Here is a 15,374-nt window from a genome sequence, read left to right as displayed (position 1 = left end):
GCCACTCCTCGGAAGGAAGGTTGGGCAATCCTACTTCCGTAGTGATACTGCCTTGGAAACCCAAGGAGGGGTCGCTATGAGTCGGGCCGACTGACGGCAAACAACAACAAAGCAAGTATGAGAACCAGCAGCCTTCCGGGTCTGATTTGGCAACTGTGGTTCTGAAGGACATCATAGTCCCTCCCGTGCCAGAGGCCTCTCCCCTCTAGCCTGCAACTGAACATAAAATTCCACCCCAGGGAGTCTTTCCCGAGCTAACATCATTCTTTTCAGAAATTCCTTGTTAAAATGTAAATCAACAGCCAGAAGAGTTAAGCATTAATCTCTTTATACTAATTCTCATGCAACAAACTGATGTGGTGAAGTGTAGGGGCTCCAGAGTTAGACGACTTGGGTAAGAATTCCAACCACACCACTTACTAATTAGGGTGAGTTAATGTGTCTGAGTCTCGGTTTCCTCTGTTGTACAATGAAGATAAAAATTATACCTACACCTCAGGGAGTGTTCCAAGAATTAAGTGAGATCCCACAGTATCAGAGGACTGATGATGATGGTGACAGTCCCATACACCGTTCTGTCTAGAAAGCAGGAACCCAATGGGATCTTTCACAGGATCAGGAAATGGGAATGGGGAAACAATACATCCGAAGTCTGTCTGATACCCTGCAAGTCGTAGTCCCTGGGTAGTCACGCTATTCCTTACAGTCAATACGTGGATTTGGTCCACCTCAACTCCAAACCCTGAGAGAAGTGAACTCTCTCTGCTGGCTGGCATATTAGAATTATCTGCAGATCTTCAAAAAAAATAAAACCAAACCAACCCCCCTGTCCCACATCTGAAAAATTAAATCTTGGGGATGGGACCCAAGCACCATTTTGGTTTTTTTTTTGTTTTTTTAAGCTTCTCCGGTGGCAAATGTATCATCAGAGTTAAAGCCATTGCTTCAGTGTAAGCCTCAGAGCCAAAGTGGACTTTAGCGAAAAGAGAACAGAGACATTGGAATTATTAATGAAGCTACCACCATAACCTTATGTTATGTTATGTGCCATCGAGTCGGCTCCGACTCATAGAGACCCCTCCTTGGGTTTCCAAGGCAGTATCACTACGGAAGTAGATTGCCCAACCTTCCTTCCGAGTAGTGGCTGGTGGGTTTGAACCTCTGGCCTTCTGGTTAGCAGTCAAGCGCCTTAGGCATTATGCTACCAGAGCTCCCACCATAACCTTATACTAGTAAGTAATTTTAACTACTTTAATCATAATTTCAATTTAGTTTCACAATTGACATAAGACAAGCAGGGTTATTACTCCTAGTTCATGAAGGAGAAATCCAAGGGTGCAGAGTACTAGACAGTTTGCCATGTGCACACTGAAGAGCTGAGTCAGGAACAGAGTGAGAGAAAACTTCTCAGTCTCTGATCTCACTCTCCACCGTGCTCCTCATGGAGAAACACTGACTTTCTTACAGCAGCCCAGGCCCTGAGGAGTATGTATTTTATACAGGTAAAGTGTCTTGTAATTTTACACATGGAAAAAAAAAAAAAAAAAAGTGCAAATGTCCATTAACATGTGGAGTTAAACAAGCTCTGGTGCCGTAGTGCCTAAGGCACTTGACTGCTAACCAGAAGGTTGGTGGTTCAAACCATTAGCCACTCCTTGGAAGGAAGGTTGGGCAATCTACTTCCATAGAGACACCACCTCAGAAACCCAAGGAGGGATCGCTATGAGTCAGAGATGACTTGACAACACATAACAACAACAAGTTTCCACATTAAGCATCAGGAAGGCTGAAGTTCTGGTTGTAACGCAGTCTTGAAGCAAAGCTGCTCTGGGCACTGTCTCCTGGGAATGGACAAGAGTGACCCCACAGCTTGACTGGATTGCTGACCAGACCAACAGCCTGTCCATTCCCATCTGGGTTTAGGGGACAGCATGCAGGAACACTGTCCGCCATGTTTACCACAGTACAGTATCCCTCACTCTGAAATAACTAACACTGGGTTATACTCTGTCTAGCAAGGAGCTCTGGTAGCATAGTGCCTAAGGCACTTGACTGCTAACCAGAAGGCTGGCGGTTCAAACCCACCAGCCACTCCTCGGAAGGAAGGTTGGGCAATCCTACTTCTGTAGTGATACTGCCTCAGAAACCCAAGGAGGGGTCACTATGAGTCCGGGCCGACTTGACGGCACATAACAACAACAACAACAACTGTCTAGCAGGCATTCCAATATCTACTCTCTAAATCAGGGCTGTGGTGAGGACAGGGGTCATTCTGACAGAAGAGAGAGAGCACTGAGCAGACACTTGCTCAGGACATGGCATTTTGTGCTGGAGCACACTGGATGGAGATGCACAGCTGAGCTGGTCAGCCTCCATCCCTCAAGGAGCAGGGCAGATCCAAACTTCCCCATTCCAGGCCAGTCTGAGATCAATCACCGTGGTGGATTGAACTGTGTCCCCCCAAAATATGTGCTGTAAACCTTCACCCCTGTACCTGTGGTTAGAATCCCATTTGGAATGCATTTTCTTTGTTATGTTAGTAAGCCAGTATTAGGTAGATTGTGTCTTAAATTTCTTTTGGGTTATACAAGCTGATTAAGCAAACAAAAAAGAAATAGGGGAAGATATGTGGCCACATGAAGACCACCAAGGGATTAAGGAACAGAAGCTGAAAAGAGACAAGGACCTTGCCCCAGAGCCAACAGAGACAGAGACAGAGAGAGCCTTCCCCTGGAGACAGCACCCTGAGTGCAGACATCTACCCTCCTGATCTGTGAGAAAATACGTTTTTGTTTGGTAAAGCCAGCCACGTGGGATACTTCTGTCAGAGTAGCACCAGATAACTAAGACACCCACCGAGAAGAGCATCAACAAACCGAAGTCACCAGCACAGAAATGAGAACAAAGATAGCTGCAGGTTCCAGGGAAAAGATGGGTGTCATTATTAAAAGGTAGGGGAGATGAGATCTAGAACTCAGCCAAAGCAGAAAGCATCATATCCAGCAAACGGGACAGCAAGCTGCTTCCCCAGCCTTGGCCCCCAGGCCCAGGTACAAAGTGATAAGAGGGTAAGCTGAAAATCATAGTGCTGAGAGACTAAAACCTAATCTAACTGCTAACGAGAAGGTTGGTGGTTTAAACCCACCAGCCACTCCACAGAAGCAAGACTGGGCAATCTACTTCCATAAAAACTTACCACCTCAGAAACCCAGTGGGGGTCGTTATGAGTCAGAATCGACTTGACGGCAGTGGGTTAGGGGTTTGTTTTTGTTTTTGTTTTGGTTTTGGTTAAGAGACTGGAAAAAACCCTTCAGACCAAATTGACCTATACCTCCTTATGAAAAATGGAGATATTCATAGCTCAGTTCTTAGTAACATCAGGGAAGCATATTAAAACACTTACTAAGAATGTTATAAATCCCATCTTTTCTCAGGTGGTGCTGTTAGGTGCTATTGAGTCGGCCTGACTCAGCGCCCCCTGCATACAGCAGAATGAAGCACTGCCTGGTCCTGCATCATCCTCACAAAGCTTGTGATGCTTGAGCCCATCACCACAGTCACTGTGCCAATCCATCTCCTTGAGGCTCTTCCCCTTTTTTGCTGACCCTCTATTTTACCAAGCATCATATCCTTCCCCAGGTGCTGGTACCTTCTAACAATATAACCAAAGTAGGTGAGATGGAGTCTGGCCATTCTCGCTTCCAAAGAGCATTCTGGCTGCACTCTTCCAGGACAGATTTGTTTGTTCTTCTGGCAGTCCATAGCATTTTCAGTAGTCTTTGCCAACACCACAATTCAAAGGTATCAAGTCTTCTTCAGTCTTCCTTATACATTGTTCACCTTTCACGAGCATATGTTGTTGTTGTTATGTGCCGTCGAGTCAAACCTGACTCATAGCGACCCCTCCTTGGGTTTCCGAGGCAGTATCACTACGGAAGTAGGATTGCCCAACCTTCCTTCCAAGGAGTGGCTGGTGGGTTTGAACCGCCAGCCCTCTGGTTAGCAGGCAAGTGTCTTAGCCACTATGCTACCAGAGCTCCCAACGAGCATATGAGGCGATTGAAAATACCATGGTTTGGGTTAGGAGCACCTTAGCCTTCAAAGTGACATCTTTGCTTCTTAACACTTTAAAGTGGTCTTTCGCAGCAGATTTTCCCAATGCAATCCTCCGCCTGATTTTCTGACTTCTGCTTCCATGGGTGCTGACCCAAGTAAAATGAAATCCCTGACCAGTTTAATCTTTCTTGTTTATCATGATTTTGCTTATCGGTCCAGCTGTGAGGATTTCCATTTTCTATAAACTAAGGTGTAATCCATACTGAAGACCGTAGTATTTGATCTTTACCAGTAAGTACTTCAACTCATCTTCACTTTCAGCAAGCAATGTTGTGTCATCTGCATATCATAGGCTGTTAATTGTTCTTCCTCCAATCCTGATGCCACATTCTTCTCCATATAGTCCAGCTTCTCAGATTATTTGCTCAGCAAACAGACTGAAAAAGTATGGTCAAAGGATACAAACCAGACACATACCTTTCCTGATTTTAAACCATGCAGTATGCCCTTGTTCTGTTCAAATGACTGCTTCTTGGTCTATGCACAGGTTTCTCATGAGCACAATTAAGTTTTCTAGAATGCCCATTCTTTGCAATGTTATCCATCGTTCATTAAGATCCATGCAGTTAAATGTCTTTGCATAGTCAATAAACCATAAACCACAGATAGACATCTTTCTGTTCGGTGTAAGCATGTCCATTCTGAAGTTTTTTGTGTTAAAGTAATAGTTCTTTGGGGATGGAGACTGTGGAGAAAAAAAAAAAAAATGCTTCCAAACTAAGCTGATGGATTCACTCTAACATCACCACAATAGCAGTTTCCCAAGTGGCTTGGTACTTGGCAGGGTACTGCCATGTGGTGGGATTTATGAAAACACCCTATTTAACTGCACTTTTAACAGGAGGAAGTGGGTCACATGTCATCCTTTTGCAAAGAGTCTAGAAGACAAAGACAAATCTCATCATAACAGAACCCCCACACTCCTCTCCACATTTACTGATATCTAAAGACAGTGTTCATGGGCCAGACACCAACTGCATCCTGAACCCTGCAGTGATGATTAGTCCCCTAAACTTTGGGGGTCAAAGTCAAGAAGCTTCCCCACCAGTCTGTTGCTGGGCATCTTCTCTTCCCATTTATTAACCCCACCCTGTGGGAGACAGGAGAGCAAGGAGGTGAAGTCAGGCATAGGATACTAGTCCCAGTTCCCATCATCAGGAAAAGTTCTATACTTCCAAGACTCAATTTCCTCATCCATAAAGTGGAAAGGAACTTCTGTACCTCAACAACAAAAAGACAAACAATCCAATTCAAAAACGGGTAAAAGACATGAATAGACACGTCATCAAAGAAGATATTCAGGCATCCAACAAACACATGAAGAAACATTCATGATCTTTAGCCATTAGAGAGATGCAAAAATCAAAACAACAATGAGGTATCATCTCACTCTAGCAATAACAGTCAAGTTCAATAACACAGAAAACAACAGATGCTGATGAGAGTGTGGAAGGATTGGAACTCTCATACACTGCTGATGGGATTGTAAAATGGTACAACCATTGTGAAAAATGGTGTGGCACTTCCTTAAAAAGCTGGAAATAGAAATACCATTTGATCCAGCAATCCTACTACTAAGTATATATCCTAGAGAACTAAGACCCAGGTCATGAATAGACATATGCATATATGCACAGACATAGAGACATAGCAAAGAGATGGAAACAACCTAAATGCCCATCAACAGATGAACAGATAAACTATGGTACATACACACAATAAATACTATGCAACATTAAATAATAACAAAGACTACTTGAAACACTTCATAATGTGGATGAAACTGGAGGACATTAAACTCAGTGAAATAAGTCAATCACAAAAAGACAAATACTGTACAAGATCATTATTAGATTATAAAAAGTCAAGAAGTTTTTCACCAAAAAGAAACATTCTTTGGTGGTTATCAGGGAGGGGAGAGTAGTGGAGGGAAAAATCACCAGCTAGATAATAGACACACATTAATTTGGGTGAATGGAAAGGTAATAAACAAGAAAGGGGTGATCAGCATTTATCACTAAAACAAAGGAAGACATTGAGAGGTGCACCAGAGTTTAGACAACAAAAGTGAATACAATTACAAACAATTCTGCGCTATCAATAACAACAAACAATAATCTACCGGTAAATCCACAAGCAGGTAAATCCACAAGCAGACGCACAAGCTGAACAGGTCCGGCTAGGCAAACAGGACTACACCCACAACCAAATACAGGTTTATCAGAGGATATTCCTACATTTGTATTAGAATGTCCTGCAAATGTATCTAGGTATATATATACACTAGAGCACACAGGAGGCAAAGTTATGAAAACTTCTTAGCCATAACCAAACACCTTGTGGGAATGACTCATTGGGTTTAGGAGCTTAGGATCACAGTCTTGGGGAACTAATCAACTGGCATAACATCGTTTACAAAGACAACGTTCTACATCCTACTGTGATTAATAGCAACTGGTGGCTTAGTGCCTAAGGCATTTGACTGCTAACCAGCCAGCTGGCAGTTCAAACCCACCAGCCACTCCTCGGAAGGAAGGTTGGGCAATCTACTTCTGCAGTGATACTGCCTCGAAAATGCAAGAGGGGTCACTATGAGTCGGATCCAACTCAATGGCAGTGAGTTTGGTTTTTTGTTTTTGGGTTTTAAAAGCTAGCAAGTAGCCAACTAAGATGCAACTGTTGCTATCTCCTAGTCCAGAGGAAAGAAGAGTGAAGGAAATAAAAGACAAGGAAACAATTAATCCAAAGAGTACTGTGGGAACCACACCACCCACTACCCTGAGACCAGAAGAACTAGATGGTGCCCAGCTACCACTACAGACCATTCTACTTGGGACCACAGAAGATCCTGGACAGAAAGGGAGAAAAAGAACAAAACTGAAAAATCATTAAAAAAAAAAAAAAGACTAGATACACTGGTCTAACAGAGACTAGTGGACTCCCCAGGACTATGGCCCTTAGAAACTCTTCAAAGTTGGAACTGAACCCACCCCCAGGGATTACTTGCAGCAAAACAACAGACAGGCTATAAAGTGAACAATAACTCTCATGAAGAACATGAATCATCCTCAGAATAATCAACCGTATGAGTCTAAAAAGACAGCATTTGCCCAAAAACAAAGCTCAGAAACCAGGAAGGGGCAGGAAAGAAGGATGAATGGAAACAGAATCCAGGGCGAGAGAAAGACGAGTGCCATTGCACCGAGGCAGTTACAACTAATGTTACAAAACAAAGCGTGTAACTGTCGAGTGGAAAATGGATTTGCTCTGTGGACTTTCACCCAAACCACAGTTTAAAAAAGGAAGAAAGGAAGGAGAAAAAGAAAAGGAAGAAAGAAATAGTTTCTGTATTAGGGTTGTTGGTGGGATGAAATGAAATGAGGCAGGTATACTAAGCAGAGGCACACAGTCGGCGCTCAATAGCTCTTAGTACTATAGGCCTGAGAGCCTGCCAGGGGTGAATGAAACGAGGAGAACACCCTCCAGGAAATCACAGAGGCAACCAAATAATCCCAGCAGAACAGTGTGCATACAGAGCGTCTTGGGAACACCCAAGTTCCTCTCTCCCACCTTATTTCCTGAGTCTCTTCACCCCTCCTCCAGCAGCAAGACAAGCTTCATAGTTTCCCTGTTCACTCATTCACATTAAAGGCTTCCTGGGCCAGTCATAACCTTCCACTCTCCCCAAATGCTCTTCGCTAAGAAGCTCCCTGTCATTTAGTACCAAAGGGAATTACATGTAAATGGAGCCAACAACCAAACCAAAGTCTTCACCACTGAGCATATCCCAACACACGGCAACCTGTAGGATATAGTAGAAATGCGGCACAGGGTTTTCAAGCCTGTAATCGTTAAGAAAGCAGATTGCTGCACCTTTCTCCCACTAAGCAGCTGGTAGGTTCAAACGGCCAACATGTCAGTTAGCAGCCGAGTGCTTAACCATTGCACCACCAGGGCTCCACATAGTCGGGTAAGTGACTGAAAATTCATGTGCACCAATTAGGTGGGCTCCTCAGGCCCAACCCAGATCCCTCCCAACCCCTCTCCCTGTTCTTTACCAAACGAGAAGGGCCAGGCTAATCAGAATGCCAGGAGGAAGGACTACAGCACAATGCATACAGACTGGGGGAGCAAAAAGCCACTCCAGCATGCTGGGGGTACAGGAAGACAGAGCAGAGAAAAAAGCTTCCCCTTAGAGCATTAAAGGCACAAGATGAAATACCAAAGTCATTACAAAATCCAGTACCTCTTTACCATTTAAATGAAAGAAAAGTCAAAGATTCAAAAGGCAAAGCCATTTAAATATTTCTGGCACTAGCAGTCACAATCATATTTTTGATATTTGCTATCTTACGTGCTTACAGCACTATTTCATCTGAACCCAGCAGTCTTTTGAGAAATTCTCTCATCTCTGTGGTATTTCATCATGTCATCAATCACAATTACGTCTTAACCCACATTCTCTATCTGTATTTGAAGTTAATGAAGAACTGAGTCTCCGTGGGATGTGACTGATGAAGACAAAATTTATCTGTTAGGGGTTCTGCAGATGCTAAAAGAGTAAGTAGTATGTCTTCAAGTGACAAACTGACAAGATGGGAAGTGCTCAGTGTACCGCAGCAATGCTGAGTCATTTTATACAACCAGTTTCTATCAGCAGTATACTTGCTAGTGACGGGGAAAGCCAGGAGTCTAGAGGCTTAGAAATAGCTGTAATGAGACCAAGTAGTTGAACCTGCGGGCTTGGGACCATAGTTGCAGGGGACATCAAGCTCATTTGGCATAACATACTATTCAAAACATTGTTCCAGCTCCAACTTTGGCAAGTAGCAAATGGGATCTTAAAAGCTAGCAAGCTGCCATCTAGATGCAATGATGGGTCTCTCCTCATCAAGAAGAAAGAAGAAAACCAATATTAATGGAAACAATCAGTCCTAGCAACTGGTACACCATCCGATCTGCAACCTGTACAACTATGAGACCAGAAGAACTAGATGGTGCCCGGCTACCACTGTCATCCACTTGGAAGGGATGTAGGAGATCTGCATAGACAGGGAGAACAATGTGGAACAAAACTCAAAATCATTTGAAGGCAAAAAAAAAAAAAGAAGGTGGGGACCAGGTTTGCTGGTCCAATAGAGCCTGGTGGAACCACTGAGACTATGGCCCCTAGCTGCCCTTCAGGTCTGGAATTGAACCCACACCTGTGGTTTCCAGCCAAACAAAGTACATGCATGTGAGTTAAACATTTACCTCAAGTAGACACACGCCCTGGAGAGAACAATCATGGGAGAAGGAAGGGCTGCTTATGCACAGGGAGACAGCTCAGGTGGCAGGAAAGTATGGAGGGATGGAAACTGGGAAGAGGTAACTATGGGGAGGAAGTGGGAGGGGAGCTGTTGCATTGTGGTAAATGTGGTCAATGACATGAGACAAAGTATATGTGAACTGCTGTATGGAAAGTGAATTTGCTCTATAAATCTTCACCCAAATCAAAATGTAAAAAAAAGAAATAGCTGTAATGCAACATGTTGATGATCTACTCACTTCAAAACTTTCAAATGTTTAACTTGGGCAACAGACCTCATATGAGCTTAGCACCTGCTGCCTATCTCCTTCAAATAAACTTGGAATAGAATCCCTTGTCTGAATTGGCACCAGGGGACATACCTCCGGAGATTGTAGATGACCTGAGTGGAAATATCACTGAAAGTATAGAGCAATTTAATAAATGAGTTAGGCAATCCACTGCCACATTAGAAACTCTAAGTCATTTAAAACAGTTCTCCAGACCACCCGATCTTCACTTCCATCTAAAGACTTTGAGATATGCCAACTTTTTGAATCCTTGTATGATGCTATCGCTGGACAGCTGTTTCATCCTTTTGCCCTGTGGGTATATATTTCTGATCTCTACAATCTAAGCCTAGCATATTGCTTTCCAAAAAATAAACACACAGAGTCTTAAATCTTTGGTCGCAATCACTGTAACTCTTGTTATTAGAAAGGCATAGCCCTGGAAATACTAAGTCTGAGTTAAATTTGTTTCCTTCCTTTTTTAAAAAAAGAAAACATCTGTTTCATTCTTTGATCTCTCTTAACAATCAAAGCCAGCATTGACTGAAGCCATACCAGTCTAAGCTATATTCTCCCAATATTATTTCACTGATCAAAAAATAAAGCAATTGAGAGAAAATGCATACCACTCTTTTCAGAGAAAGAAATTTGGGGCAAATACTCCTTGCAACGGGACATGAGTGTACACCAGTGTGCTCTTGTTTTCTCAACAGACCATATTTCTTAGAACTTAAATTCTTCATGTTCTTATATTTGGGATCTCAAGCCAACTCTCAATCTTCCTTCCACCAGGATAAAGCATACCAGCCTCCTTATCACCAATTTATTCAAATACACGATCCTTGAGGCTCTTTAATAAACGTTCAATTGTTCCACATCCCCCATAAGCTGCAAGGCCTACAGACCGGCACACAAACTCTGGCTCATTCAATCATCCATGTTTACTGAACTAAGTGATAGGCACTGGACAAGGGGCTGACACCATGAAAAAAAAGTAGACATGGACCCTATCTTCACGGATCTCAAACCAGTTGAAAGACAGGATGCAAATAATCTACTGCGATTGTCAATACTGCTTTGACAGCACAGATAGTCACAGAATAAAATGGGGGGCCCTAACTAGTCTGACGAGGCACTGATGTTTCAGCAGTAGAAGTCGTGGCTTCCATGAGGGACACACAGGTGCACTTCCTGGTCAATGTACCTGATGCTACTATCAGGGCAGCCTTGCAAGTTGCTGTGATGCTGAACAGGTTTCATGAAAGAGGAGCTTCTGGACTAAGATGGACTAGGAAGAAAGACATGATGATGTACTTTTCAAAATCGCCAGTGCAAACCTTACAGATCCCAATGGTCCACACTGCAACTGACCATGGGGATGGTGCCACACTGGGCAGCATCACAGTCCATTGTGCATGGGGTCTCCATGAGTTGGGGGCCAACTTGATGGTAGCTACCTACCAACGACAAGAAAGCCTGGCATCAGGTCATCAGGAAAGGCTTCACTGAAGATGTAAAACCTAAGCTGAATCCTAGAAGGACAAGAAATTGGCTACTTAAGGTTGGGAGGAGGGAGGAGTGTTTACGCTGAAAAGATAACCCTGGAATAACTTCCTGGGACATGGGGGAGTACTTCTTCTTGGGGAAATGAAAGAAGGCCAGTGTGGGTGGGACACAGAACAGGGATTAGAAGGGGTTTAAGATGACACTGGGGAAGAGATGCAGAAGCCAGCTCTAGTAGGTTCTTAGGGGGTCCATTAAGGATTTTATATCAGTCCATGGCCAATAGAAAATCACGTATGGGTTTTAAACATGGAAGGAGACGTGATCAAAACTGCATACCTCAGAGACATTGCAGGTTTTGTTCCAGACCACTGCAATAAAGCAAATACTACAGTAAACCTAGTCACACCAACTTCTTTTGGTTTCCCAGTGCATATAAAAGTTATATTTGCACTATACTGTAAACTATTAAGTGTGCATTAGGATCATGAAAAAGTTTGAAATATTCTGAGAATTAACCTAAATGTGACACAGATGGGAAGTGAGCACATGATGTTGGAAAAAATGGCACCAGTGGACTTGCCTAACACAGGATTGTCATAAACCTTCAATTTCTTAAAAAAAAAAAAAAAAAAAAAGCCAGTATCTGTGAAGCACGGTAAAGCAAAGTACAATAAAGTGAGGTCTGCTTGTATCTGAAGAATCAGTGTCTAGACACTGACATATGGGAAAGGATTCTCCTATGAAGAGCAGTTAAATTTCCCAGTTCTCTCCCTCTGTCCTCGCATGAGCACTTGCACACAATGAACAGGAAACAAAGGGTATCATTTATTCCGCCCCTACCCCCAAATCAACTCTCTTTGACAGGCTGTCCTTGAATATTCCTACTGCTTCCCTGACTTGGTACTCTATCACTGCAGGCTGCTTCACTGCCATTCCTACCACAGTTCTCCAGTGAAACACTTACAACGCTTTTGACTTCTTATTCATGAGTTATTTGTATTTCACCATCAACTATGCCTCCCAACTTTTTTCCACTGTATTTTTCAATGTGGAGCTCATCTGGAGTTTCAGAGAGTTGGACAGAAAAGGCTAACGGTACAGATGAAGAAGCAACATTCGGCCTGGGCACATCAGCACACAGGCACAGTAACAGCTTCTACAATGCTGGGACCTCAGGGAAAAGGGAGGAAAAGAAAATGTTCCAGAACCAACACGCACCTCACTGAGTAGAGCCATGATGCTGAATGTGACTTTAAAGTCAGGAAGTTAAATAGGTATCTGCTGCTTAAATCACCATCACCCAACGACCTTAAAATAACGCCCCAGATTTCCACCCTAGTTTTGAGAGGAATTACTGAGTAGACATTACCAATAATGTATTCTGCATATTTGGAATGGATCACTCTCTAGAGAGTGCTATCCACTGTGAATATCAACCAAATGGAGCTGCTGGGTAGTCATCACTTCTCTAGGATGATCATGGCTAATTCCACCTCTTCTATGCCCACTGAATGTGCTGTGGAGACAGACTCAGTATGGATTCATACTCAAATGTCCTCTTGCGTCCAAATTAAAGAGTGGGTCTGCAGTCTGAAAGACTAGCTGGTCTGACCCTCTTTCTTACCAAACAGCACCTAAGAGAGTTTAGGAGAAGAGCAGAGGGCAGACGGGGTTGGTGTGAAATGCACCTTCACAGGCTCTTCTTTGAAAGATTACAAGGGGAAAAGAATTCATCTTAATGAGAAAAGCTGAAACAAGAGAAAGCAGGCCCATCTTTTCAATCCAAAACTTTATCCCTCCCCGCAAAAAAGGAGCTGTCATGAAAACCCATTTGAGAAGGAAATATAAAATGAGAAGTTTTATATTTTTATCCACTGCTAAGGAGCCCTGGCATCATAATGGTTAAGCACTCAGTTGCTAACCAAAAGGTTGGCAGTTCAAACCCACCACATGCTCTGTGGGAGAAAAGATTTTGTGATCTGCTCCCATAAATTTTACAATCTACAAAACTCCTGGGGGCAGCTCTGTATTGTCCTATAGGGTCTCTATGAGTCAGAATCGACTCCACAGCACACTACCACCACAAGAAACCACTGCTGGCAGCGATCATGGATTTAGAAGTGGACGTGCTTGCCTTCTGCTTTCTTCAACCCATGGGCAGCATTATGCACCGACCAGGTGAACAGCGCTGCTCTAAAAGGCAGAGTCTAAGTGACCATTGCTATTACTGATAACACAGTGACCTAGGAAGGCAGATAACAAAAAAAAAAAAAAAAAAGCACTCCATTCTTGCACCAAGCATGCCACAGGCATGTTCTGGAATAGTTAGTTATGTGGAGAGCACTTTTAAACTGGAAAGATTTTAAAGGTAGAGGAACTCAGAAACTCTGGGGCAACAGAATGAGTCAGTCAGCTCTCCAACAAAACTCTCATACAGATGCTTTACACACTACATGGCCAGTAAGCTTTAGGCAAGTGCCTTAGTAGGTTAATGGTGGGTGCTGAAATAGGTGTGCATTTCTATTTTAAGGTATACAACCTAGGTTTTAAAATAGGTGCACACCCCGGGCGTTGTATCATCCAGTTTCTGGGCACAGCCTGACTCACAGTTTATTCTTTCTAACACCACATAAGTATTAAGACAGGGATGCATCTTGGGTCTACAGCTCCAGCTTTCCCTAGTGGCCCTTGCCATGCCCCTGGTCACAAGGTCTTCAGGGAGCCTTGGCACACCACGGATGAGAGCCTAGGGAATGATGACCAAAAGGATGACAAGAACTCCTCCAACAAAGTAAAGTGATCCAAGCAGACCCCACCTTAAACTGAAAATGCACAGGAGGAGGTGAAAAGAAAGCCATCACCCTGGACACAGTCTGAGTCATTAATGCTTTTCAGTGCTACTAAGAACATGGAGCTGGGGGTGTCAAGCAAAAGACAACTATGTCTTGGTGTGGAAGTGTGGGCCAGGTTGACAGGCTCTCCCTCAGCAATGAAACAGCAGAATTGCCTTGCATAAGTCCTTCACACTCTCCAGGGCTCTGTTTTCTCAATAAGTAGGTTGAAGTATCCCTAAGGGGCGGGGGGAATCACTGCATCAAGTCAATTCCAACTCATAACAACCCTATACATATGACAGAGTGAAACCGCCTCATAGGGTTTCCAAGGCTATAAATCTTTACGGAAGCAGACTGCCTTATCTCTCTCCCATGGATCAGCTGGTGGGTTCGAGCTGACGACCTTTTGTTTAGCAGCCAAATGCCTTAACCACTGTGCCACCAGAGTTCCTTGGTTGAACTACAATAACCTCTACACATTCCATCTGCATTTACCATTCAATTGCCTTCCTGCTCCCCACTAAGAGGCTCCCCACTAAGAGGGCTGCTCATGGTAAAATCTTTTAACATCCACCTTTACTACATCCATGGTTTGGGGCTCAACAGAAATACCTCTCCCTTACATCAGAAAGCTACAGAGCCCTCCAGAGTTCCAAGCTTTGCTTTCAGGCCCTAAGGTACTTTTCAGCAGGTGAGGGAATCAAGGCCCACAGAGACTCAGCACATGGTCAAGTGCACGCTGCTCCCTACAGTCCAAACAGGGCTCCTGACTGAGGGGAATGGATGAAAAGAGCAAAGTTCCCTGGCAAAAACAATGACTGGATAGTTAGAACCGAGCAGTGATTGGCTGTCCGCTCTCCAGTTGTATCCACCATCTGCTTGTGTTGAACACAGCACCTTCATATTTTGGTTAACACTTAGTTTCAGAGTCTGTTGTGACTGCTACACAGAAAGAGAAAGGACAGAGTTCCACTACTCGCAGCTGAGGTGTTACCCACCAAAATGCCACCAAATTTCTCCTCTACCAAACCCACACTCCCCACATTCAAGGGCTTCACATGAGCTCAGTGTTGGCCAATCTCCCCACCCACTACCATTCACCTTGCACCCTGCCCACTGTTCACCCATACCGTCCTCTTTTCACACTCAGGGCCCCACTGCCCTCTCCCCTGCACACTGTACTGCAAGAAGAGTGCTGGGCATTTGCAGAATACACTGCAGCTTTCAAAAGGTTTTCACAAACATGAATTCTTAGAATTCCACGAGACAGGAAACACAGGTATGTTCTTGGTTCAACTCCATTCATCCAGGCATGTAGAACACGCCAAAAACTGTTAACAT

The 15,374-nt window shown here is 43.7% G+C and overlaps 1 protein-coding gene across 1 annotated transcript in view; it reads right to left on the bottom strand.

Moving 5' to 3' along the window:
- Window positions 1-11,103, bottom strand: part of MYO5B (myosin VB) — a 351,393-nt gene extending 340,290 nt beyond the window's left edge. The window contains exon 1 of the mRNA XM_007943854.2: window positions 11,036-11,103. Within this exon, the coding sequence (XP_007942045.2) occupies window positions 11,036-11,103 (68 nt within the window). The remainder of the gene's footprint in view (window positions 1-11,035) is intronic.
- Between the last annotated feature and the right edge of the window lie 4,271 nt (window positions 11,104-15,374).

This window comes from Orycteropus afer, unplaced genomic scaffold (genome assembly GCF_000298275.1).
Source record: "Orycteropus afer afer isolate SDZICR_OR568_19922 unplaced genomic scaffold, OryAfe1.0 scaffold00113, whole genome shotgun sequence".
Taxonomy (NCBI): Eukaryota; Metazoa; Chordata; class Mammalia; order Tubulidentata; family Orycteropodidae; genus Orycteropus; species Orycteropus afer.
Note: the sequence above shows the minus strand (reverse complement) of the source record. Positions and strands in the feature narration are given on the sequence as shown.